The following is a 27,943-nucleotide window of genomic DNA, read 5'->3' on the forward strand; positions in this document are numbered from 1 at the left end:
TGATGAGGCGTAAAGCAATATTACTTTAATCTATAATGCAAGCATTCTGGCGTGTCAAATGATAAGCTTTTCTCAGAAATATTTTTCCGGTGTATCAGATGATAAGCGCCTGTCGGAAATATCTCTCCGGTGTATCAGCTGATAAGCTCCTGTCAGAAATATGTCTCCGGTGTATGAGATGATGAGCTCCTGTCAGAAATATGTCTCCGGTGTGTCAGATGATAAGCTCCTGTCAGAAATATGTCTCCGGTGTATCAGATGACAAGCTCGACACTCGAGCCCCACATGGGCACAATGTGTTAAGCCCATTTCTGGTGTCCCCCGCCGTGATATTGCTGGAATATTGCTAAAAGCGGCGTAAAACTAAACTCAGTCAGTCTTCAGTCGGTTCAGAGAGTTGAGGTCATCCTCGTGGTTGGCGCTGCAACAGAATGTTTGGAGGGAGTTTACTGATGGTGCAGGGGTGCCCCACGTGGGCACATGTGTGAAGCCCATTTCTGGTGTCCCCCGCCGTGATATTGCTGGAATATTGCTAAAAGCGGCGTAAAACTAAACACAGTCAGTCAGTCAGTCAGTCATATCAAACATTCTAACGATAATGCCGTGGTCAGCAACACTTATGTTCCTTTTTCCTGATCAGCTGTAATTTACTACCAGGTTCAACTCAAAACGTTTATGGTAACTTGAGCAGTTACTTGTAAACCTTTACTATCTGTCACAGTGACTCGGTACACAAATACTGTACTTTCTTAATGAGATTATATGTTTATTACTTTTGAAATTGAATAAAAACAAAACAAAAGAATATTTCATTGCTATGAACATATTACCCTAGTGGAAATGATCAACCCCACCTACACACACGACCCTCCCCATCCAAATCATTTATTCAGTTGTGAGAAGACTTTGAGAATACTGTCAGCTAGTAGATTTGCTAAAACCTGTAGAACATAGGTAATCTCAAATTTGTAGGATGAGACATACACAACAACATCTTACCAGAGGTACAGATTACTTCCTCGGAGTTTGGTGTCACACACTCTGATCCCTGTCCAGTCACAGAACACTGGTAGGTGCCAGCACTGCTCACTGTCTGGCTCAACTCACTATCGGAAGAAGCTGAGTCAACGAAATCACTTCCCTTCTGTAAAATAGGACATGCAAGCGTAATGTAAGAATATGTATTAATGACAGTGCTGCCAGGTACATCAGAAGCTTAGTTGATAGATGCAAGAGGAATAGTATGATGCATTTCCTAAATATACTCCACTTTTGTGACTTCAATATATCTGCACTTTTAATACCTATATTGGATTATCAGATTAGGGTACTTTTCTTTTCTGGACTAGGTTTTACTATTGACAACGTTCATCATTAACATAATGTTTCTCACGATATGGCTGATATATTGCCGATGTGACGTTAAATATTAACTCACTCACTACATAATGTTTCATGATCCATGATTACCTACAAAGTGATAGGAGAGTACTGAAAGCTTTTTAAGTTCTGCTACGGAATGGAGGACTGCCACCAATTTCAGTCAACGTAAAAGTATATTGTTTCCATGGAAATGCGCAAAAAAAATATTTTGTTCAGAAATCCAAAACTATCAAATTTGTTGAAATAACAAACATTGAACGGTTTTAAAGTTATGTACCGGAAGAGAGCACCAACAACAATTTCAGTGGAAGTCAAACTTGTTGCCATGGAAACGCAAGGAATAATTTATTCACAAATCTAAAAGTACCAAAAGGCACCAGTTCATCACCAGACATATACGGGTGCCTCGTTTGGTGAATAAATATTGAACGGTCTTTATGTTCGGCATCAAAATTTGCATAGACGAATTTTGTTCCCATTATCTGATGGAGTCACTGAAAGAGAGAAAGATGTGCGAGTACCAAACACTGTAATGTGGATATGTTTTGTGTCCTGGAACTTCAGCAGACCATTCTATACCAAACACAGTAGAAGCATTTTATAACAAACAAGACCATCTCACTTCTGCATCAGAAGAAAGAGATAATATCGGAGATGAATGAGAAGAGACAAGAAAACATAAGTCCGTTTACAAGACAAGCAGTGGACGTAAAACTGATAACTGAAAAACACATGCCTGAATCATTACATTTTGAGAAAACTAAGGGAGCAATAATGACCTTAGATCGCATTTATGATGCCTGTTGTGAAAATAATCATTAAATATGGAACATATAATAATGGTCAAGTTGATTATTTTGGTCGTTAAGCTTGCCTTTAACTGCAGTGTGACAGGCGGTGACACATCTCCTGAGCAGGTCACAGTGTAGCTATCAGGGGCAGTCTCCACACAGGATCCCTTGATAGGTTCATTTACAACTGCAGTAGAATAGACAATAGTAAAACAGAGAACCAGGAATGGTTTGGGGATAATAAAGCTCATACTTGATTTAAGCAATCCAAACAGCTTTGCTTTCTGATTAGAGCAAAACAAAGTATAAACACTGTCTTGCTCCAAATGCTCTTGACATCTGGTGCAAGTATAATACGAGAACATAATATTGAAATATTACCAATAATGATAATGATTATTGGGTCTTATCCCTCAGTTTAAAGGCGTGTGTGTTTTTGATGATGCCGACTCGCAAGTTGACATGATCTGTTCGATACACCATGTCCTCTACAAATCTGAGTGTGTGACTTTTGATTCGAGTCAAAGATAACGTTCTTACTGTAACTCTGGATAGATCTTTCAAATATACAACCGGTTGTATATCCAAGGCATGCAGTCGTGAAATTCGTAATGCTACAGGAGATGACAACTGGCAACGGCATCATGATTTGAGTGTATGACGCAGTTGTCTGAGAAGCGTAGGCCACCGAGGATGTTCTGAAGGCAGACACAGTGAGTCGTCTAAAGAGCTGTGTACGTTGGTATTTCGAGACAGGAAATAGTCCAGATAACCATGAATTCTCAAGCGTTGTAGATGAAGATACGCCAGTACCGGAGCTATTATAATTGTGGATAGCCACACAACCCCTGATATCCTGAACGGTCTGGAGTATGGATGAATCATCATGTGTAGATACACAGCTCTGTTGTGATCATGGAATCGCCTTGTCTTCTAATTTCTTCGCGTGGCCTTTTTTCATTACCAGCGCATACGTCTCAAAAGCTGTCCACAAAAGATGTTGGCAGAGGTCACATCGAGATCCCAGGGAACATGGCGTAACAACACATTCCAAGCAATCGCCATAGCTATCTTGTGGACACATATATTTTGAATATTATTCAAAACCTGAAGGGAAGGTCGAGATATAGCTCATGCCCTTTGACTTACCCCTATTAATGTCATATAGGACAAGCCAAAACAGGAAACTTTACAAATTTGATCAGAGAACAAGGAAACACAATGCCTTCATGTCTGCCACAGGAAACACTTACGTCAGGGGAGATAACTCCTACGGATAGTGCTTGGGAATACCGCTGAGAACAAGGACAGCACAAAACGATGGATTTTGCTATTTTCATATTTGACTAAACCTGTGGATCAGAAGCACGATATAAAGCAATCAAGTGTTAAAGTGAAGTATTCATGATAATTATTTAAATTGACGTTTCTTTCCATTATGTCATGCTAGAGTTTTAGTACTTGTAAAACAGTTGTGGGAGTAACGTTCCTTTCTACATAGAGTGCATGGCAGCTTTACAACAACGTGATAGCCTTTTGCCATGCTCCATTATATCAACGCCCTCCCACCCAGTTGTATCATGTGGGCAGATTCAACGCGAGATATTATAGCTGTGCTAATGAACATATCATGCTCAATTGTGAGCTTAGGTATTAGTGTTATTTGTACTACTACCTTCCATCCTCCTAACACATTGCTAACTACTTAGATAAATTAATACATGTAATTTGAGCACGAATTTAAGATTTTCGTTTTAGGTACTATGTGATGTATGTTCTATTGTGTTGTCTTAGCCCACTTTCGTTGCTGAAAATAGTACACATGTAACCAAAGTTAATGCGATCAGTTTAATGTTTTCTCTGCATAAGTGAGTGAGTGAGTAAGGTATTATTTAACGTCACATTGGCAATATTTCAGCCATATCATGACGAGAACACTTGACATTGAAATAATATATATATAAAGATCATAAAACCTGCCGACAAAGGACAGTAAAGCAACTAGAGTATCACAGATATATATGAAAAACTAGTAATTGAATCTAAAACATTTTAACTATAGGGGACAACACAATATAAAAATGGGCTATAGATCGCCACCAACTGAAGGTAGATCACCATACTAGGAGCCATGGGGACTTACATTACTTTTGCTACCTGCATGGATCCTAGCTGGATTTACACCATCCCTTCAAACGCTGGCGAGTATAGGAAAATTTAGCCAACAGTTAAAATAACAAAAATACATGTACTACGTTTAAAATGTGATAATTTATACTTTACTTTGAAAGTTTTGGGACTTACGTACCCCCTCAAGAGGACAATAATTTTACGCTACTTCAACCCCCTTTGAGGGTACAGCCGCTAACAATCTGAGTTACTAATTTAAATTACCAATAATAAAATATTTATCTATTTACAAATCACTTAACAAATCTAATTCTTTTAAAAATGCAATAATTAAATGAGAACTAACATTATTAAAAAGATCCTTCATAGTGTTTACTTTGTGATGGAATATTCGATGCAGTCAAGCGAGACATGCTTGACTGTGATTTTTTCATCACAAGGGATGCAAAACGGAGGATCTTCGCCTTTAAGCAAATATTCATTGGTATATCTGGTATGGCCAATGCGACATCGCCACATAATGACCTCTTCAAATCTGGACTGACAACCCAAGAAGGTGTAACCAATGTAGGGTTTTATTGCATGTAATTTATTAATACCTACTTGGGTGTCCCACTTCTTCTGCATTAGATCGCGGATGTATGTTCTAATGCTGGCTTTATAATCAGAGTATGGGATAAGAAGTGGGGTCACAGATTTGTTGAGTGCTGCCTTAGCAGCAATATCAGCCAGTGTGTTCCCAGAAATGCCAACGTGGCTGCGTAACCAACGAAAGACGATGTCGCATTGGCCAGTAGCAAGTTCATTGTACAATGCAAGAATTTCTAATAAAAGTGGATGTTTGCACGAAGGATTTCTAATCGCCTGAAGGCAAGAAAGAGAGTCAGAAAAGATTATATATTGTTTATATTTACGGTGTGAGTAAATGTATTTTAAAGCTGTTAATATGGCGTTAGCTTCCGCCGTGAAAATAGAGCTGTTATCAGGCAATCGAGATTATATTGTTCTGGACCCAATGACAGTGGCACAAGCTACAGCGCCACCATCCTTGGATCCATCTGTAAATAAGGATTTATATGTAGTATATTTATTTCTTAACTGACTAAATTCTTGTTTATACTGTAATTCATCAATTTCTGATTTTTTAAATGTGGTCAAAGTTAGGTCAACTTGGGGCCTAACCAACTGCCAAGGAGGAGAAGAAAGAAGACGGGAAGGAGCTATATTTTCCAGCTCAATGCCGGCAGCAGAAATGAAGGGCTTAATTCTGTGCCCAAGAGGCGGAACAAGAGAAGGTTTTTTGTTGTATAAATCCTCATAGAGGGGATTGAAAACACAGTTAAATGCAGGGTTAGACTCGCTAGAATATAGTTTAGTAATGTATTGTATGATAATTTTATACGACGTTGTGGAAGAGAAGGCTCATCTGCTTCAACATATAGACTATCAATAGGAGAGGTTCTAAAGGAGCCAAGACAAAGTCTTAGGCCTTGGTGGTGGACAGAATCAAGTAGTTTTAGGTTGCTTTTACAGGCTCCACCATATACAATGGAGCCATAATCAAGTTTCGAGCGGACCAATGATCGATATAGGTGGAGGAGGGTAGCTTGATCCCCTCCCCACTTTGAGTTGGAAACAACTTTCAACAAGTCGAGTGCCTTCAGGCATTTGGCTTTAAGTGATTTAATGAGTTAAATGGGAGTCGAAAATTAGACCCAAGAATTTGGCCTCCTTAACAACTTTGATGGGAGTACCATTTAAAGATAGTTCTGGATCTTTATGCGGCTTATATGTTCTACAAAAGTGTAGACAATTAGTTTTGGACGTGGAAAATTTAAAGCCGTTTTCAAGACACCATTTATTTATTTTATTTAAACACAACTGCAATTGCCGTTCAATAGTATGCATATTTTTACAACGACAAGAAATATTAAAATCATCCACAAAAAGTGATCCATCAATTGAATCGTCTAAAACCTTTGATAAACTGTTTATCTTGATACTAAACAATGTGACAGACAAAATACTGCCTTGCGGGACACCCTGATCCTGATTGTAATGGTCAGACAGTGTTGAACCCACTCGGACTTGAAATTGCCTGTCATTTAAAAAGTTGGATATAAATTGAGGCAATCCAAAGTCATGTAAATCTTTTAAAATCCCATGTTTCCATGTCGTGTCGTATGCTTTTTTGTTTGTTTATTAATTACGGCCTTCTTAACAAAAGATTCTAAACGCACTAAATGATCGATAGTACTTCTGTTTTTTGCGGAAACCACATTGTATATCTGTTATTAAGTTATTGGTTTCCAGGTACCAAACAAGTCGATTATTTATCATGCGTTCCATGGTCTTGCAAACGCAGCTCGTTAGTTAAATTGGTCTATAATTGGATGGGAACAATAATAGCATCCCGCCACGACGAAGGAAAATTTCCAGATGTCCAAATGTCCTCAAAAATGTGTAAGAGCGTCTCTAAACATGATTCAGGTAAGTGCTTCAGGAGTTGATAATGTATGTTATCAGCCCCTGAAGCAGTATCATGAGCCTGATCAAGAGCAGTATGTAGCTCATGTATCGAAAAGGTTTCATTGTAGTCTTCCCCATTATCTGAATTGAAATTAAGAGATTTCTTTTCTTGCTGTTTTTGATATTTTTGGAATTCAGGTACATAATTAGATGAGGAAGAATGTTTTGCCAACGTCTCACCAAGATTATTAGCAATATCAGATTTATTAGTAAGTAATTCGTTCCCATCTTTGAGATGGTGAATGCTAGACTTAGAGCCCTTACCCTTGATTTTCTGGATCATATTCCACACCTTGGATATAGGTGTGCGAGAATTAATTTTTGATATATAGTTTCGCCAAGATGGGCGTTTACTTTGCTTGAAAGTACGTCGTGCTTTGGCGTTTAAAATTTTATATTTGTCCAAATTGTGCACCATAGGATGGCGACGGAAATAGTGCTCGGCTTTCTTCCGTGCCTTCCTAGCCTGTTTGCAATCATTGGTAAACCATGGTTTTCGTACATGTGGAATTGCAGAGGACTTTGGAATACACTCGTCAGCTATATTATTTAGTTCATCTGAAAAACATTTTATGGCATCAGGAATATCATTAAAAAGTTCAGGCCTAAGTTTGTCACGACAGAGAGTTTCAAATAAAGGCCAGTTAGCCTTTTTAAAATTCCATCTTGATGATGGAGGAACGTCAGATGGATTCACAGGTTTTAGCAATGTTGGGAAATGGTCACTTCCACAGAGGTCGTCGTGGACTGACCATTCAAATTCACACAATAGGTTGGAGTCAGTAACTGACAAATCAAGAGCTGTATATGTTCCTGTGCCAGGATGAAGATACGTATTTGAACCGTCATTATAAATGCGTAAATCGTTGTTTGAAATAAAATCCTCCAGTAATTTACCTTTGGTGTGTGTATTAGTGCCACCCCATAGTGGGTTGTGGCCATTTAAATCACCCATGATTATACAAGGTTTAGGTAGTTGATCATAAAGAGCTTGCAGATCGGTTAGTTGAACAGTTGATGAAGGCGGAAGGTATAAAGAGCACAAAGTGAATGCAGCGTGCAACGTAGGTCGCACTGCAACGGCCTGGAGATTGGTTGTGAGCATAACTGGGCTATGAACAACACTCTGCCTTACCAGGATTGATGATCCACCAATAGCTCTGTCTCCCGAGGGAGAAAAACAGTGATAGGCATTGAACTGACGTAACTCAAAATTATCAGTTTGTTTCAGATATGTTTCTTGTATGGAGAGAGCTGACGGTCTAACATCCTGGATTAATAATTGTAAATCATTTAACTTATTCCGAAGTCCTCTACAATTCCATTGTATGATAGGTGAGGACATTATTTCTTCGGAGGATAAACAGGAGATCTACCCCTCACCTTCCTAGATGGCGACAAGCGATGAGTCCTACCATGGCTTTGCTCGGACACATCCATGTCATCAAGGGATCCAAATTTTATTAAAAATCTGGTCATGGTTATGCGCCCATTTTGGGGCTCTTTCACTTTGATTCTGTTTGAAAGTTTCACGGTTCTGTTTTGACTTGTGTTTTGCAGCTGGTTTAACAGTTGGTTCAGGGTTAGTTGACTGTTTCTGAGATGTATCTATCTCAAGTGATGTCGTCGATTGAAGTATACTTTTGGATGAGTCTGAGGTTTGTGAACTGCAGGTCACTTGTGAAGGCCGTGACTGGACTTCAGCAGACAGCAAGGTTGGAGCAGACGTCCTTGCCCATCTGTAGTCTGTCTGGCAACCTACAGAATTACAAGGAATATGTTTTGGCTTGGATGTCTGAGGAGATGCAGTAAGTGCGTTTGAATAAGTTGGACCTGATTGTTCTTGTGAAAGAACAATTTTCTTCGCCTCTGAAAACGTTATGTTCTGCTGATGCTTAAGTTGTGAAATTTTGGATTGAAGCTTCCAAGTAGGACAATCCTTGGAAGAAGATGGATGGTTGCCAGAACAGTTGACACAAGCAGGATTTTTTGTCACCAAGATTACCGTCTTCACACTTTCCGGCACATCTGTGACATGCAGCCGGATTGTGGCAAGACTTTGACCTTCGACCTTTGTGTCGACCTTCAAATTGCAGTATCCCGCTTTTAGTGAGTGTGGGTGTTTAGGCAGACAAAACGTGAACAAATAGGTGTTTTTTTTGAAGGTCTCGTTGTTCTTTCTTGCAGTGAAGCGTTTGACATCAGTGACGCCTTGAGCATGCAATTCTGTCACAATCTCATGTTCATTCATGTCTGCAAGACAACGTTCAACATCACGGACGATACCTTTGCTGTTATTCAATGTCCTGAGAGGGGACACCTCCACAGGAACATTCGCCAAAAATTTAGATGATTGCAGAATCTGAGATTGGATCAGTTTCCGGCACTCGATGAGCAGTGAACCAGATCTTAGTTTTTTAATTTCCTTGACATCACCTGCTAAACCCTCGATACCGTTTGCTACAGCGAAAGGATTCGGCTTAAGAGCTCCACCATCCGGTGCTGACGAGGCCAGTTATCCGGGTTTGTGAGGACTGCAGGAGTCTCATCCTCAGAAGAAAACGAATCTTCAGATTCGTGTGATCGTTTTTTAAGTGGGGGTGCCATGGTAGATATATATATGATTCACCCTCCTAGCTCCCGACCCACCATGGAGTGTCAACAAGGACGATGCCTTATGTCTGTGGGTCTCCAGCAGACGGCACCAAGGATACTAGGAGGGTATACTCAAGCAGAAAATATCTAGAAAAGATAAATCCCACCAGATTGGCCCATGAGCCACCGCCTTCTGGGCATAAGACTCTAGGCAAATGAAATAGGTCATATGTCAAAATCAAGTAATGTATAGACAGAAAGAGCCGAGACCTAAAGTCAAGTAATACAGTTCAAAATAGAATTTTGTGCAAATACAAAGAATGCACAGGGCTCGACATGACCAGCCGATTGGTTGAACCGGGCCAATTCAACCACCCGTCTAGGTGAAGTAAGGGCCGAAGTGGTGTGTTGGGCAAAGGAACACTGTTCCTGGAACCAATGCCCTCAACCACCAGAATCCCGTCCTCCACCGACACAGGGGCGCAACCCACGGCAAACGGGTTGGTGGACCAAATATCCCCCCGGGTCCACAACGGGGGGTCGAAGGGCGCCTAACGTTACCCAGCACCCACCACGAGGAGGTGGCCCTTCATGGTTGCCTCTCTGCATAAGTAAATAGTGGGGAAAAGCTAACTCTTAAACCCAATGATTTTATTTTCAAAACATGTTACCGTATGGGGAAACATCAGACAATAGTTGTTAATTATGTTTTACAGATTAAGATTAAAATGCAGCAGAGAGGTTTCAGGTGACCCTGACACAGTCAGACTGGTAAGGCTCATCATCAGCTCAGGGCCCCGTTTCACGAAGCTCTCGTAAGCCTAAGTTCTCGTAACTTTTCTCGTAGCGTCGTACCTCCTATGTTACAGTATAGGAGGTACGAATGCTCCGAGGAAAGTTACGAGATCTTAGGCTTACGAGAGCTTTGTGAAACGGGGCCAAGGACCCCACACGTAGCCCAGGCAGCGAAAGGGTCGCTGCCTAGTCGATCCCTCTCAAAATCCTTTCCGCAGAATATGTAGACTCCCCGACACTGCAGACTTCTGCATTACCCAGAGTGTTAGAAGGGCTGTGCTCCCGGTGGAGAACCCGGGTACTCTCCTGATCATCGCCAAGAGATCAGGAGGTTCCAAACCAAGGGCATCGAGAACAATGGGGAACCTGACGTAACCAGTGTAATTGGATGCAAGCTAGATATTTCAAAGGCGAGGTCCGCATATTGATCATGCTTTTCCTGAATCTTGCCTATCACATTGCTGTCAAAATGGACAGGAAAATCCAATGATATAAATGAATCCATTGCCCTTATCAAAAAGAACAAGATCAGGTTTGTTGGCAGGACTTCTTCTGAGGCTGTTGTGGGCCTATTCCAAAAAGGTTTGAAACCATCGTTTTCTCATGAATAGACCTCACAGTCAAAGTCACAGACAGGCACAGACGGTAGTAAAACAAACGAGCCATGCCATCATGTCGTTTAAAATATGCTGTTTGTGCCAAGGAAGGGCATCCAATACTTCAAATACTTCAAATCTTTATTTCTGATACTATGAGGCCACGGGCCTATGAGTACAAAAACACCTCATCGGTGCAGACTTGAAATAAAATGTTAACAATGAAAGCATGTATAATATATACAATCTTAATATGACACGATTGATTTCCTTTTTTCGAATGCATAAAACAGATATTTAGCAGTATTCAAGGAAATGTCGTTATTTTTGGATGATAACAACGAGTTGAATTTTAGTATACTGGGGAAAACATAGAATTGCGACAAAAGATATTTACGTCTTAATTCAATGTAGGCTGGACAGATAAGTAAGAAGTGATATTCATTTTCAATTACGTTTAAGTTACACATTTTGCATGTTCTTTGTTCCCGGGAGATGTTATAGTAACGTCCTCTTTCAATTTTTAAACTATGGGAACTTAACCTAAATCGTGATAAACAAGATCTATATTTGGATACAGTAATATGAGTTAAGTATGTTTCACAAGAAATCGTTAATTTAAAATTACAATACGTAAACATTTTGGGGCTCTCAGATAAATCACTATGGCAAACTTGCCGAAAATTATCTTTCAGTCGTTGAAAAAACATTTTAACAAAAACGTTTTTATTTCCGTAAGTGTGTGATACCCAAACATCACCAAAACCTAATTTAAATATGATATTTCTAACCTTGGTAACCCAGTTCTCATAGCCTTGCTCTTCATACATACGCATCATATTGTAACATTTTCGAGGCAAACGGCATCCAGGCATGTTAATAAGATTTAACCAATATTTAATACATTTTAAAACAGCAGATAGTTGGACAGGATATCTACCACACTCGGCTAATACTCCATTATTGGACGTTGATAACTTAACGTTTAGAAAACGTTTGCAGGCATATAAATGTACTTTTTCTAGTTCTTCAATATTATTAAGCCCCCAAATTTCAGCCCCATAGAGGAGAATTGGTGTTATCTTTGTATCGAATAATTTGAAGTACAGATGAGGCGAGTGTGGTTTCAAACAATGTATACTACTAAGAAGTAATGACAACATTTTTCTGGCTTGAATAGAAATATTGTCAAACGCTTTTGACCACTGTAACCTATTACTAAAATACAATCCGAGATAACAATATCCTGAAACAACTTCAACAACACTACCATTATAAAACCATTTTTCATACCGAGATAAACCACCTCCTTTCTTAAAAACAACAATTTTAGTTTTATGCATGTTGACTGACAATTTCCATTCTGAACAGTACCTATTAAGAACATTTAGTTTAAACTGCAGACTTCTCACGCTGTTCCCGAACAAAATAAGGTCATCCGCAAATAAAAGAAGGAAAATATGAGTAACATCTGGATGTAGCTGGACACCAAACCGACATTCAGTTTCAATTACATTAACTAGTTCATTTATATAAAACTGAAACAAAAAGGGGCTGAGCATACACCCTTGTCTGACTCCCATTGGGCAATCAAATACACGAGATAAACTACTATTTGAGCGAACACAAGATTTTACACTATTATAAATAGACTCTAACATTTTACCCATTTTACGACTCAGACCGTGTTTATATAATAACTTCCAAAGAAAATGTCTTTGAACAGAATCGAAAGCTTTCGAGAAATCAACAAAAGCTACGTAGAATTTACCACCTTTCCGGGAACGATAACGCTCGATAATAGAATTCAGAACAAAACAATTGTCAACCACTGAATAACCTTTTCGAAAACCTGATTGACACTCAGAAATTTTACTCAACACATCAGCCCAGCACACTAACCGCTGATTCAGGATGTACGTGAAGACTTTGCTGAGGATACTCAGGAGGCTTATTGCTCTGTAGTTGTCAGGGATAGAAGTGTCACCTTTCTTATGAAAAGGAATAATTATTCCTGTAGACCAGGTCTCTGGGAATTTACCCTTTTGGTACATACTATAGAATATTATCTCGAGGTATGGAACGATTACATGGGAGGAATGTTTAAGATATTCACTCAATATGTCATCAAGTCCTGGAGATTTGTTGTTCTTTAGCGCCTCGAGACTGCGAATGATCTCCAATCTTGTTAAGGGGGAATCCAGAATATCTTCAGTGATTACTCTTATAGAATCTGGGGGATCTTCTATATCATGTATATCGTCATTTATACATTCTAAATTATCTGGACTGTCGCAGAGGGTAGAGAAATAATCCACCCAGTCTCCAATATCTATGGGGTTTGGGCGCAGTTTACGACCTGATAAACGTTTTATTGTACCCCAAAAACGTTTCGAGTCAGTTGTCGAGGTCTCCAAATCATCTCTCTGACGTTGAATATATTCTTCTTTCTTTGTTCGACATAAGGACTTGTATTCACTGCATGTTTTCTTATATTTCAACAAGAAAGATTTGTCTTTGATTTTCTAAAAGCATTTAGAAACTGACATCGTTCATGCTTTTAGAGAGGCATTCACTATCGTACCATGGTGAAGTGCTGCTTTTGTGACTTTCTGGTCGTCTAAACATGGAGGCAGCTGAAAGGATGGCGTCCGTGAATATCGAGACTGCTTCTGCTACATTAGTCAATGAACACATGGCTACTTGTTCGAGTAATGCTAAAGTCTCCGAGGATTCCATATGATGAAGAAAGTTGAGTTTACACGACTCCTTCCATATGTACCTGCACTGATCTATATGGGTAGAGGTCGGGTTCGGCAAAGAGCTACCGGGTATATTGACCTCTAGCTGTATGGGAAGATGCTGGGATTCAGACCGTGACACGATGTGAAAGTTGGCGATTAAAGGGAACATATCCGTGGACGCAAGAATATAATCAATCACACTACATCCTAGATGACCTAAGAAGGTAAAATCACCAATGCCGGAATCACTTCCACATCTCCCGTTTACGATATGTATATTCAGTATTGTGCACAAATTCAGTAATGTTTGCCCAAAACTGTTCACAGTCTTGTCACATGAATATCTTACCATCTCAAATTCTGTGAAAAATTCACTTACAAAATCTTTACCCTCAACATGTTGGATAATTGAATCTTCCATATAGTCAGGCGAAATGCCAGTCCTGCTGTTCATATCCCCGAAAACAAGGACTGAGAAAACAGAGTGTGTTTCTACCACTTTCAGTATATAATTAAGCAAAATTTCCACCCCAATGACAGGGTGTTCGACAATATCTTAACTATTGTGCTTTGGAATCTTGCACCTAGTAATCCCAGATAGTTGCCAGAATAATTAGAATAGACGGACGTATACCCTACATTTCTACTTCAAGTCTAGTCTAATGATGAATACACTCCAAACAGTGTTTGTAATTCAATACTTACTTACCTGGAAAGATCACATTTGCAAAACCAGGTAAATTGTGTCCACCACTGTCTGTCACAGAAACCTGATATATTCCTGCATCTGCAGCTGTCAGTGGACCTTGTATTGCAATCTCTGCTGTACTTCCTGTTCTTGTGACTCTTCCAGTGTATGCAGCACTTGGTATGAATGTACCACTAATATTTGTTGCAATGTTATCAAGTATTCTGTTTGTTCCTTGTTTTGACCATTCTATAATCAATGGATCTGGAGTTGAGGGAGTGTAAGTCCAATCCAATGTCAGTGGGTAACTCAGGCTGTTGCTACACACACTGATGTTGAGTGGGGCAGGAACACTCCAGCTGTACACTGAAACAATGACGAGCAGATACCCGATGAAGAGTAGGGATGATGATAATTCTGCCTCTTTTTCATCAATATATTTTATCCTGAATATTGACTGCAATATCTATTTGGCGCAAAAATGTGCTAAGTTACGTGATTGTCGTTTTGTGTGAAAGTGCACAGGGGAAAAGCAGAATAATAACAATGAAGAAATGGATTGAACACTCCTTTTTCTATTTCTGAGGTGAAACACTGTCTAAATAGTTTCCATCTTAACAAAACACCTGAAACACACCAGCTTCCGCCCTATCGATCATTGTTTTGTTTTGGTTACTCAATCTCTTTGGCCTGCCTCTGTTACTTAATTTATTTTGAAGCGCTGCCGGGCTTTGAGTTGTGATGGAAGATCAAGATATTGTCGTATGAGGCTGGATACGTTGTCATAAATATACATTTTTTGTATATCTATGGATGACCACATTCCAGTTGTCCTAGTTCTTCTGCAACAGCTGCCACATGGTGTCTTGTGTCAGCAAGATCCCGTCGCCTCTTACGGCAAGCAAAGGCTTGCTGACGACCATTTCTAACCTGGATTCAGGATTGACTGGGTGAGTGAGCCTTTACTCCACTTCTAGCAATATTCCAGCAATATCACGGTGGAGGAAGCCAAAATGGGCTTCACGTATTGTATCCATGTGGAATTCGTGCTTGGGCCTGCTGAGCCAGTAGGCCAGCCCCATCGAGCCGACGACAGGTAGAAGTGATCATATTTAATGTAACACATCACTAGTTCGTCCGATCTCCTACTGGCAGCCAATGCAACACATGAACTATTACAATAAACAACATTCACCAAATATCATACCACGTTGTAGAGTAAGATGTACATGTACATCTGTGCATGGTTTCCGTCATGCATTACCCGATGGTGTTCAAGAAATCTCGACCGATTTCGTTACCACTATTTACACTTGGAAAACAAACTAAGGATTTCACCAGAACACTGCCTTTCAATCACGTCATGTGTAAAAAAGGAAGTCAGTGGACATTTATTCCATATAAGTCCTAATCATAGGCTAACATGTATAAAGTGATGTTTTAAGCAACTTGGAACTTCTTAAAAAGAGAACCCGTTAAAAAGGTGGACGTATTTCAGGCCCGTGTGTAAAATGTATAACATATGTAGGCATTTCAAACGGCTTGTGATCTGTCTCGCATCGGAGAACTTTTAAACGACAAAATAAATGAAGTAGAATGGTTCTGTTCAATGCTACAACACATGGAAAAAATAAACTACAACTATAATAAATTATCACAGCCGTACTATTATATGAAGTAACATAGCACAATTTCAGGCAGTTGCCTAATTCGACGAATGAATCCGTTAATATCCACGTACAGGGACAGTAATACGTACGTATATTGATCTGCCAAGGCACTTTACGCCAACAAATGGGTGTATCCAGGGTGTGTTAGAATGGGTAAGATAAATATACTAACTACTTCTTTATTTACAATGAAGAGCGACGTTTCTTTGTCGATTCTAGCACCGTTATCAAGCAAGTGATTCACAGGGTGGTGTTGGGATCCATCCCTGTTGTATACAACACTGCCCTGGATATGAAGTAAGATAAGAGACTATTAAGATGGTCATAAATAAGATAAGAGACTCATAAGTCGATAATTAATAAGATAAGATAAGAGACTATTAAGACGGTAATAAATAGGTTAAGAGACTCATAAGTCGATAATAAATAAGATAAGATAAGATACTAATAAGTCGATAATAAATAAGATAAGATAAGATACTAATAAGTCGATAATAGACTTTAAACATTTCTGTACAAAACGAAATTACGTGGTCTAAACATATAGTTATATATAAGATTCATGAGAGGCATTTAGAAGTTGGTGAATATACAAGACGAGTATGTTGATCCTGATTGGCGATGGAGATTAACCCCAGAGATTAATAAAGATCAAGGCGTATACCTCCCTAGTGCCGCGAACATCTCTAAAGTCGATCCACACCCATCGCTATTGTCACTTAATTAGCTGTATATCACACTGCTGTGTTCACATCTCCTTATACTCATTCTTTGTGTCAACTGGCTTTATCTTATCTCATTATCATTGTATTTATAACTTCTTTTCATCTGGCCTCATTAATATGATTGTATATACATGTACATCTCTGGCTTCCTGTAAATCTAATTGTCACTTAATTAGCTGTATATCACTCTGATGTATCCACATCTCTATATTCTCATTGTTTGTGTCAACTGGCTTTACCTTATCCCAGTTACCATTGTTTTTATAACTGCTTTTGATCGGCCCTTTGTGATTGATTGTATATACATGTACATATCTGGCTTCCTGTAAATCTGGTATATATAGCTTGTTTTCTACATCTGTCTTAAATCACCTGAAGAAGGGGCAAGAAGTAGCCCAGAATCGTTCTGATAAACAATAAACAAAAAGTTTCGATCCATATACTCGGCTTATATAGCTATATATACTAACCTAATTTTCAGAGTGCGCCTGTGCTATCAAAAAAGTGAAAAGTCCCTTCGGAATCTAAAGTAATGAAATGATTCTGTGTTCATGATGTTCCGGTATTTATATAGTTTTATTCAACTGCATAGCTGGGACAGAAGAGGAATGTCATTTTTGTCAAATCTAAAAGTAAGATTAAACTCACCCCCTTACTTCCATGCAACATAACCAAATACCATAGAGACATCCGGATTTTTAATCTGGATCACTGATTTTGTCAGCTTCAAGATGAGCTTGACTACGTAACGAACATCCCACCATGGGACAAAAACCGCTGTCACGATTAGTGCTCATTTCCAAAGTCATCAGCAGCTGTATGGTTTCCTTTCGGCGCATGCGTAATCAACACGTTATCAAGGAAGCTCTAAACGTTGGAACAATGTACTGAGTTTAAACAGATTGCTCGGAATGCATTCATTATTAGACATATATCCTACCTGACAACGAGCCCTACGTGTCGTTAGGATGTGCCAATAACCGTAGGGATATTCACAGGATGTTTATCAGGAACAGGTGCCTAATCATTAGGATCCTTCAGGTGTGTTTGGCTGGCAAGTACTGGTGCATGACCGTGGGGATCGTAAACGGGTATTTGATCGGAAAGGGGATCCACGGGCCAAGGACAGGGTTGAATGTTACTTTCTCAAACCTAAACACAACTAACCCTGGACATGAAAGAGATCTGTGAAGTGAGATCAAGTCATCAGTCGGAGCCAGTTATTACCAGCGCTACAGTAAGCCGTTAAATGCACATTTGCCACGATTTCAGCATCTCGACTATAAGTACTTTTGCCAAACTACCCCCATTCATGATATTACACGTGGACCGGCCAACAGACAAACTAGGCTTAAGGTTAGTCAGTGTTAGCAGGGCATATCAAACTGTTTACGGACTTACCTTGACAAACGGAGCCTTTTAAACATACAGCGGCCAGCATGACAGTCACTGCACTCAAGAATGCACATCTCTTATCCATTATATACAGGAAATGGACTCTTTATACGTATCTAAACAACTCACACAACCTTCCAGGGTCGATGTGGCTTATCAGAAAGATCACGCCATAATAAAGGGACATAATTCAAATTGTTATAAGAACACTGTTATGTGTTGAGGTTACACTGCACTAAATGTTATCCCATAAACCTCTAAAGTAACGTTATATTTTGGTTTAAAATTCATCCAGCTGTATACAGTCTTTCCATGTTCACAAGGGTACAGTCTGGCCTTTAAACTACAATACAAACACACATGTTTACGCACGCTACTCGCTCAGGAAGCATGTGATTCTGATTTAGTGTTGTACAACCTTGATGCTCTCGTAAAAGATCGAAATGACAACATCTTCAATGACCTAAGGGGATCTTATGATTTCTCTTATGTGTGCGATCTGATTGGCTTTGTTAAGTGTCACAGACGACCCGCAGACCTGTCAGGTAGTACCGCTGGTAAATTTTAAAAAGTTGTTGCAGGTACCCTGATATTATTTACGAAATAGCGAGGCAATACTAGATTGCTTAAATGATTCAGATGCTAACGGACTATACGCATAAGCTTACAGTATACGTTAAAAGAACAAACAAAGATATATTGCATACAAGCAATTTAATTTTAAGCTGTTTTTAAAAAAGTGGTTGGAAACCGCTATTAAACATTGCATCCCAGAACAGGTGCGAAATTGCATCCCAGAACAGGAGCGAATCTCTTACTTACTATTCTACACTGGCACCGATTTCTGGGTTAACGAATTACGACATGAAATGAGTGTTATCTGTGTGGAGTCCTTGATTTGTGTCACCAAGATTCACATTTGGGAATTCATGGCAACAGTTCGCACTTCAACTAAATATTATATACGTTTGAGCACGTGACAGGTGTTAACAAACACTAACACGGAATAACCGACGATATATTTGGACACAGGAACAATGCCAGAGACATTGTTCACCCCGTTAAGGGACTTAGCTAAATATTAAGGCATAGATCAGAGAACAATTTCAAGTTGCAGAGCACATTGAATTGGTCTTCTCAACTGTTTGCATATGAATAAGGGGTCTCCTTCATTCAGGATTCACGCCGGAAGCTGACGTCCCCCATGACCCCCTGTAAAGTGGCCCAGCTTTCGTTGCTGGTTGTCCATAGCCCGTGTTTAATATCCTTACAAAATCTTATCACGTGTCATTACAATGAATGATTAGTGCACATGATCATTTTTCGGATGGAAGAGAAGCATAAATATTTCTTTCTTCCAACCGCGGTATAGATTTGGTCGTGACAATTGTGCACCATCTTGTCATCTGGACATTTCATCTTGTTGATTAGTTGTGTTATTCCAAGATATCACCCTGTCACAATATCACAACAGTGGAAATATGGAAGCCTGATGGCAAATCAGTAGTTATATCAGCCTTAATAGATTTGGTATTACTTTGCTCATAAGTTTCTTCAGTACTCTTTCTTCTATGTCTTTGTTGCAGTAAAGACCTATACAAGGCGCAAATATTGTGGATCCCTGTCACCGACCTTATCGTGCAATACGCACACACAGGCCACAGACTCACCTGTGTGCAGAAATACTACATGAGCGACAAAACGCGTGTCCATGACGCTAGATGATAGGTCGGAGATGCTGTACAACTCTGAAGCTGGTTATGCAAGAGGTGATTCCAGCTGATGTCTGTCAGTATTGCTTTGTAGCAGTTGGACAACTGATAAATCTAGTAACCTTCATATAGTCTGATCCTGACAGCTATGTATAGCTACTTATAAAGGGTTATACTGCAAAGTGCATGTGTTCATCCGTTTAAATAGCAAAGGACACACGTAACAGTGACGGAAACAAACTCGTTGTCTGAAAAAAGGTGACACGACACATGATACCCGCATCGTCGCCTTTTGCTCCCAATTGGTGTCTGAAAGATGATTGTTCCACACTTCAATGGGACCATAATGAGTGGGTGATCTGCAGCACATTTCATCTGCGTTCAATAAGACTAAGGTCTCATGACAACAGAATGAGGCTGTTCGATATTTCCCAATAGTTGAAGTCTGATTATATTGCATCAGTGCACACAGAGAATGTCGTCACTATGGGGCTCACCTGTCATCATGTAGAACAGGAGATCGCTTCTGTGACCTCTACTGATCCCTCTCCAAATCACGACGGAGTCCCGTCCTTAGCGGTTGTGGCATTATTGACAGATCGGATTTCTATTGTGGTAGTTCTATTTATGGAACCATGTTTCCACATAATCACCAAACGGATGTGTGAAAATATTTTTATTTACAATGTGATACATTTAACGTTAAATATTCTACAAAGAAGAGATCTAAAAGGCATGATACAAAATAAACAAATACAAATAGAGTATTATACAAATGATTTGACGTTCACTTGATTGTTGTTTTGTTTTTTCTCAAAGTAAATGTGCATGTATCAATGATACTGATCTTGCAAACACAAAATAATGAAAAGTTGAGAAAACCAAAGAAGATGTGTTGCTGCAAAGCAAAGGAATGCAGTACGTTGAACGTGTTTCGTGATCAGCACCTGGCTCTAATATCATGATGTATATGCTGGTGCTTCGTTAGTTGTGTCCGTGCTCGGGACCTGAAAAGTACAGAACTAAAGGTAATCACACACATATGTGATATGAACTCAATATCATAGATATCATAAAGCACGTTACATTTTAACAGGAGGCTGAGCATATGTTTATGATTACGCAGATGACTATTCATGAACACTGTTGATCCATGACGATGACACAAGATTCCAGTCAGCAAGATTGTTCCTTGTGTTGGTTACCTTGAGAATGTGCCCCAGTGTTCTGGTATGGCGGGGAACTGATGGACTCATAGGTCACAGGAGGAGTCTCGGTCACGCCTTCATAGGTACTTGTATCTCCTGCAGCATTCTCTGAAGATGAGATCCATTACATATTTCATCAATAAACTCAAATTGTAACGCCCTTCTTACCAGCAGTTCAATAATCTAACCTTTCCCATGAATTCAACTTAGTACAGAAAAGACCAACATCTGCACCTAACTTTTGTATTCTGATAAATCTTCAACTGAGAGTAGTGTCGCTTTTCTGATTCCTCCTCCAAATTGGAATACTGAGCTGGACCGTTAATTTGATCTGAAGCAAATACATATGACAAGATAGTAATTATTTTGCTACTGAAACAGACCCAGGGATAATGATAATATCAACACAATGAACAACCCGACACCAGTACATACCTAATGATGAATATCCTCTGTTGTCCATTTCCACAGGTTAGGGGTTATCCTGTTAAACACACAAAAACAATGCCTGCTGCAACAATATTACAAAGATCGACTCTGGCAGAACATTATAGTTGTAAGTTCCTAAGACGATTTATCAGGGAGTATGTGTATTTGTTATCTCTTTACCATATTTCATAATTTCGTTACATTGCTATGCAAGTATTCAACATTGCCGATCCACTTCCTGGAAAACAAAAAATAGCCAGATGGGATGGTATTTAGTTTATAACACACACCCTTCATGGAAACAAGTCGCATTGATCGAAAATGAAATCCCCAAAGATAGATAAATGCAAAAGTATGCCACAAAATGAATATAGGTACGTAATAATCGCAACATTTAACATGTATTTTGGTTAGTGAAACTAAATCCTGTTTTGTGAATACCAATTGCAAATGTATCGTAAAATAGAAATCCTAATGATATGATATTTCTTTCAAGCATATCCTCAAAAAAGTATGGAACAACAATTGGAGACTATATCGGTTGACCTTGAATAGCTTGCATCCTTATACAACGGAAATGTAACCACATACCTTTAATATTTCTGCACCTGTATCCGTTTCTGTAGAGTACCGTGAGTACAATTCCCACAATGAGCAAGGTGATGAGTATCCCGCCTACCACCGCTCCTGCTGTTACTCCAGTACTAGTAGATGGAGTTTCGAGTTTTTGTTTGTGGATCTACAGTTTAACAGAAAAATCATAACAGACGATTACTTATCGCATGTCACCGTATCAGGTGAAAGGGTGACAGTGATCAGTAGACTTGTGTCCAATCACACAGAAAATATGTATAAAACGTGGAACGCTGACTTCTAGTTCTATTCAGACTGATATTGCTAACCCAGATACACAAGTTTACACTCAGAATGCAGTATTCTTTCACACAACATGATGTGCGATACTGTGGTAGTACTTACGCAGACACAAGAGCAGTTACCTGTTCATTAAAATCCATTGCCGCTGCAGATTTAATAGAAATAAGACATCCCAATAGTGCTATTAAAAAGTTAAAATAAATTCATTAAAGAAATGTTTGGTAGTGGGGATGATGAGTTAGCAATATGATTTAACTGACACTTGAAACAATGTATGGTTCTCCTTGAGTGACACATACCCCCAGCAGTTTCAGATGCTACAAAGACATATCCCCATAGTCATTTTTAGCAAGTAGTCGGAATGTGTAAATCTCTCCAGATATAAGGCCTGTTACGTCCACCACCATCCTCTCGCCTTTATCATCATTCGAATTGTGCACAGTCCACTTTCTTGTACCAGATTGAAGATACTCAATCAGAAACGTCTGAGGGCGTCCACCATTGAACCCAGGCAGCCACGACAGCCATACCGACGACGTTGTTGCATTATCCAGATCTCGAAACTGTGACGGTATCTGTGGTGGTCCTTGCAACAAATTAATACGAACGTTGTTATGTTGGAATGTTCAAGTGCCATAAAAATGGAAGTAATGATCAATCATCAAACAAAAATAGTTGTGAACTGGGGATGTTTTCATGACAGGGTTTATGCATTTGTCTCTATGTCGACTGTAATTCAGCCTCGTCGTGACTAAAACAACTCGCAGTGAGTGAGTATGGTTTTACGCTTTTAGCAATATTTCAGCAATATCATAGCAGGAGAAACCTAAAATGAACTTCCCATATTGCATTCATGTAGGGAATCCAGCCCAGACGTTCGGCGCGACGAGCGAACGTTTTAATCATTAGGCTACCCCAGTCCTGATCTAGACAGTAACAGTTAAAGGTCACATGCAACGTAAAACACAACTTTGCAGATTCTGATACCTTTCGGTATGGACGTACCGAAACAAATCATCAAAAATGCAAATTCAACTTATAAAGTTGAAAATTAACGCGATGAAAAAACCCGCGCGAAATCGGAGTTCAAACGATTCACTAATTTTCCCCCAGCGCTTAGGGGAAAAGTGGTTTCAACAGCTGGGCTGCGCTCATAGTACATGCGCAGCTTGGAAGCTGGTTGTCCGGTGAATACTCGATGAAGGCTTTGGTGTCAGCTATTTTTCTAATGTTTTGTTGATATTTCACAGGCGCGAGCTTTTTATATGTTATGACAGTAGATTACCAATTTCATTTGTCTATTTCACCACACGTTCTTCTTACCGAGTCACTTTCTCAGTTCGATACTTAAAAGCAACGTCATTATTTAGCGTTGACAGAATTTCTTACTGTCATATAGATATTTCGTTGTCACAGACAAAACTCAATGTCTGTTTTTTTTAAAGCTATGTCTCTGTCCTTAAGATCTGTGATGTCACATCTTACAGTATTACGCTGATGTGTCATTCAAGATTCTAAATTATTGATGGTACAAGTGTTTTCATAGATATAACATCGTATATTTGTTATTATGTTACTAGTTTGCAAGCTCGATTATTTTTCAAGGATTCAATTATTTTGCAAACTCAACTTTTATTGGTCAGTTGTGTGAAGGATCAATATTGTCATAAACAATCACAAAAATTCGTGTTCGAGAGAAAGGTTCTCAAGCAGTTATAATGTATGTATAAATGTAATCCTCCCAACAATCGGAATTGGAATTTATGGTGTTCAATAATTGCTGATTTTGATATTGTTTTAAGTTTACCATCAGATCTGATTTTTCAGTCAATATATGGTTTAGGTGTTTAAAATAGTGAATGCAAGATTTAGACCTTACCTTTTCAACATATTGGATTTGTAAAACATACCTTTGCCTCAAGTGCCCTTCACTTTATGAAAGCTTCGATCTTTAAATGCTTCAAGTTATTGACTTCCTGAATATTGAAAGAATAGTGCTCACTTCCTCGCCGTCCTAGCCTGTTATCAATCGACGTTCAACCATGGTGTTGGCATTTGGGAAATTATAGAATACTAAAGCACGCTCTCATAGGCTATGAAGTTTAGCTCATAAGGTAAAAAGCAATTTTATAGGTCTAAGAAGACCAGTAGAAAGAAACAGGTTGAAATTGATACGTGCACATATATAAAGGCGAGCTTGATGAATGAGGAACATCAGATGAAGCGTTCGTCAAAGCGTTCGCCATGGACTACATATATATCAACCATCCAACAACCAATAACTTGTTTGAGTGGCATTTTCGAACTAGAGACGTACAATATAGAACAATTTTTTTATGGATAACAACTTCTTTATTTCGTGAGTGCGACGTTTCGATACAGATTCTTGTACCGTTGTCTACAATCGACTGACTCAAGTCTATATGTGGCTGTCAGAGATTCAGAGAGCAGTCCTGCTTGACAACGGTACAATAATCTGTATCTAAACGTCGCACTCACGAAATAAAGAAGTTGTTATCCATAAAAAATGTTCTACATCAACCCATCAACCCCTAAACCCATCCACTCATCCATTCATCCTCCCATCCATAAACCTATCCATACAACTATTCACCAATGCCTCTTAAAAGCAGAAAATGAGTTATTAAAAATCAACCACTCACCTGCAGGTACTATGCTGACTGTGTATGTGACTGGACTCCCCACACCATTGTCCACTGTCAGACTGTAGTCCCCGAAGTTCTGCTGTTGGAGGTTAGTAAGGTGTAGTCTGGCAGTGACTGAGATGTCTGAGACAGGGCTGGAGGAACCAGTGAGGTCCTGGCTGGTGCTGATGGATCTAGTCCAGGTGAATGTAGGAAGGGGGTAGGTCAGGACTGACACAGACACAGTCACGTCAACACCCAGTGTAGCAGCGTACTTGAGTTGCTGTGAAACTGTCCCTTCGAGTCGCGGTGAACCTGATGCACAACATTTCCCCACGAATCAAAGAAACACACCCACGCATTTGTTTCACAAATACATATCACTGATTTACCAATTGTGAATATCTCATCTGATTGATCAGGACATATGTTCAATTAACAGATGTACTAAAACTTTTCAGTATTATATACTCAGCATAAAAAAAAACACGTCAGTACGAATTCAAAATTAGATAGACACTGTAATCAAATCAGTACAGAAATGGACATAATATGCGGATCAAAAATATTTTTTGGGTACAATATCTTGACACGCCAATGAATAACTCAGCACAATTCCAAGCTATTACGTGAACGTTTGCAGTACATTCAGACCCTTGACTTCAGTATCTAGTGTGACCACCACGAGCGGCAATAACTGAAGCACAGCGTCTATGCATGGAGTGTACCAATCGATTGATGAAGGCAATTAGCACCTTGAACCACACCCTGAGAAAGGCCTGGCGCAATAAATCGGCTATGTTCGGACTTGGTATGACATTATTCAGTCTCCTCTGAATTTCATCCAAAAGATGTTCTACTGGGTTTAAATCAGGACTAAGGGCTGGTCGCTGCATAATGTTGACACCGTTCTGCTGTAGGAAGTCCTCTCTAGCTCTGGCATTACGGGCCCGGGTGTTATCATGCTGGAAAATGTTCTGGTGACGTGCGAAATGTAGTATGACGTGGGGTCAGAGAGCTAGGTTGGTGTAGCGCACCGCTGTGATGCCGCCTTCTCTCCCTGGACCTAGGTTCTGGAACACCAGAGGACTTGCTCTCTGGTTCAGACCTATTCCACGCCATACCATGATGCTTACACCTCCCCATGAGTCTCTTTCCATAACACATTGGTCTGAGTAACGCTGGCCACGTCGTGGCCATATTCTTCTTCTGCCATCTGCAGTTGATACACAGTACCGACTCTCATCTATGAAGAGAACAGTTCTCCATTGCCTGTATCGCCAGTGGCACACGTGAAGAGCCACCTCCTCGTGGTGGGTGCTGGGTAACGCTAACTAGGGTGTAACTGCTGTAAAACGTTTCACCATCAAGAGAGAGGGTACTATTGTGAAAGCCAACACCTAGCTCTTGCCGTTTGCCCGTGCACCCATACTACCATCCATTAAAGAGGGTTATTTCAATATTGAAGTGGACGTGTATGGCCCCAGTCCACTTCGTTGCTTTAAGTGTCAGTAGTTCGGTCATGGGTCCAACTCTTGTCGTGGCTCTGTTGCATGTCATCGTTGTGGTGACTGCTACGAAAATACAGAATGTGACAATGATTTTAAATGTGCAAACTGTTCTGGACCACATGCTGCTACATCCAAATCCTGTCCTGTTTGGCAAAAAGAGTAAAAATATTGAAACTGAAATGCGAAAGGAATATATCATATCTTGACGCAAAAAAGCTATTCATAACTCAGAACATAACTTCATCAAATAAAACATACTCTGCTGCAGTAACTCGCTCTGTAGCGAAATCCTCTGTAGCCTGTCAGACTAACCTGACATGGGTCCATTAATCCATTAATTCAGGTTCAGTTGTATCAGCGACTTCCCCAGTAATTCAGTCTACATCTGGATGTCAAACCGAGAAACAACCTGAGCCAAAATCAGAAATGTCTCACAAACAGCCTGACAGTCAATCAGTCAAACAGAAAGGGGAAAAAATAAAGAGAAAACCAATCGCTATCATTCCTTTATCTCCAGAGGTTCCTATACAAAACTCTTTTGGGCCTCTAGATGTGGACGTTACCCTGTTTACAAGACAGAAGGAGGAATAGCTCCTCCTCACATTCACGAGAACGATCGCCAATTGAGGCACCATGACTCAATTGTCGACTTTAATGCAGTGGAATTGCAGAGGATTGAAAAAAACCCTCAGTGAGATCCACTTATTGATGCAAGATTGTAAACCGTCAGCATTATGTCTTCAAGAAACGTATCTAAAAAATACTGATAACTGCGGCAGTATACCGATCATCACTCCGTTTCTCCTCCGGGAGATATGGAAACTGGGGGTGCTACCATTTTTCTTGTGCGCTAGGGTATAATTCATAGGCCTGTATCTCTTGATACCAATCTTCAAACCGTAGCTGTTCGTCTGACCCTGCATATTGCTCTTCGGACATTCGACAATGGGATCTTCAACATCTCTATGATCAGCTTCCAAAGCCGTGTCGTGTCTCATTATGGACAACCTCAACGGACACAACCCGCTTTGGGGGGAGTGTCCACACTAATAATAAAGGCAAAATTCTTTAGGAATTCATTTCCGATAATAATTTATGTATTTTCAATGATGATTCAGCCACTTATCTACATCCAGCTACGGGAACATATTCTTCCCTGGATTTGTCACTCGATGACTCCATCTTGTATAATGAATTTGAATGGATGATTCATGATGGCCTATGTGGGAGTGATCACTTCCCAACCAATCTTAAAACAATCAACCCTGGTGATGATCCACCTTATCGAGAAGTAAGAAAGTAACTGCACCAATCGCAACATAATTTGGGAGAATGTGGAGATATTATCCAAAAACCACCAGGACTTCACCAAAAGGAAACTTGCAGAAGCAGTTCAAATCCGGAGACACAAGCCCTCAATCAACAGAGACCAGGGATATCTCATCCCTTCTGCATACAATGATCTGATAAAATCAACAGATTAGAGCACCTCAGCCATCATTGCTAATTAATCTCATCAGC

General features: G+C 39.7%; 2 protein-coding genes and 1 long non-coding RNA gene across 4 annotated transcripts in view; 1 reads left to right on the forward strand and 2 right to left on the reverse strand.

Annotated features, from left to right (window-relative positions):
- On the reverse strand, positions 1-18,206 carry LOC124267487. The gene is made up of 5 exons (XM_046702407.1): positions 18,048-18,206; positions 14,273-14,617; positions 2,258-2,361; positions 1,000-1,144; positions 1-421 (listed from the first exon to the last, which is right to left on the reverse strand). The coding sequence occupies exons 1-5, from the start codon at positions 18,124-18,126 to the stop codon at positions 390-392; spliced, it is 705 nt and encodes a 234-aa protein (XP_046558363.1). The 5' UTR covers positions 18,127-18,206; the 3' UTR covers positions 1-389.
- Positions 12,494-27,943, forward strand: part of LOC124267492 — a 20,305-nt gene continuing 4,855 nt past the window's right edge. The window contains exon 1 of the long non-coding RNA XR_006896046.1: positions 12,494-12,506. This is a non-coding gene — a long non-coding RNA (uncharacterized LOC124267492). The remainder of the gene's footprint in view (positions 12,507-27,943) is intronic.
- LOC124267486 (nephrin-like) overlaps positions 20,413-27,943 on the reverse strand; it is a 32,935-nt gene continuing 25,404 nt past the window's right edge. Inside the window, exons 1-5 of one of the 2 annotated variants that reach the window (XM_046702405.1) lie at positions 22,389-22,559; positions 21,982-22,129; positions 21,200-21,292; positions 20,958-21,069; positions 20,413-20,758 (exon numbers count right to left, since the gene is read on the reverse strand). In XM_046702405.1, the coding sequence (XP_046558361.1) occupies positions 20,713-20,758; positions 20,958-21,069; positions 21,200-21,292; positions 21,982-22,129; positions 22,389-22,406 (417 nt within the window). In that variant the 5' untranslated portion in view covers positions 22,407-22,559 and the 3' untranslated portion in view covers positions 20,413-20,712. The other variant, XM_046702404.1, reaches the window with a different exon arrangement.

The sequence above is a fragment of the Haliotis rubra genome, unplaced genomic scaffold (genome assembly GCF_003918875.1).
Source record: "Haliotis rubra isolate DU_JTF1 unplaced genomic scaffold, ASM391887v1 Scf1315, whole genome shotgun sequence".
NCBI classification, from domain to species: Eukaryota; Metazoa; Mollusca; class Gastropoda; order Lepetellida; family Haliotidae; genus Haliotis; species Haliotis rubra.

Excerpts from the sequence above, each read along its gene's own strand:
- LOC124267487 (XM_046702407.1), bottom strand. The coding sequence starts at position 18,126 with ATGGATAAGAGATGTGCATTCTTGAGTGCAGTGACTGTCATGCTGGCC. Across the intron at positions 1,145-2,257 it reads CTGTCACACTGCAGTTAAAG|AAGGGAAGTGATTTCGTTGA; the intron begins GCAAGCTTAACG and ends CCTATTTTACAG. Across the intron at positions 422-999 it reads GGAAGTAATCTGTACCTCTG|CGCCAACCACGAGGATGACC; the intron begins GTAAGATGTTGT and ends ATTCTGTTGCAG.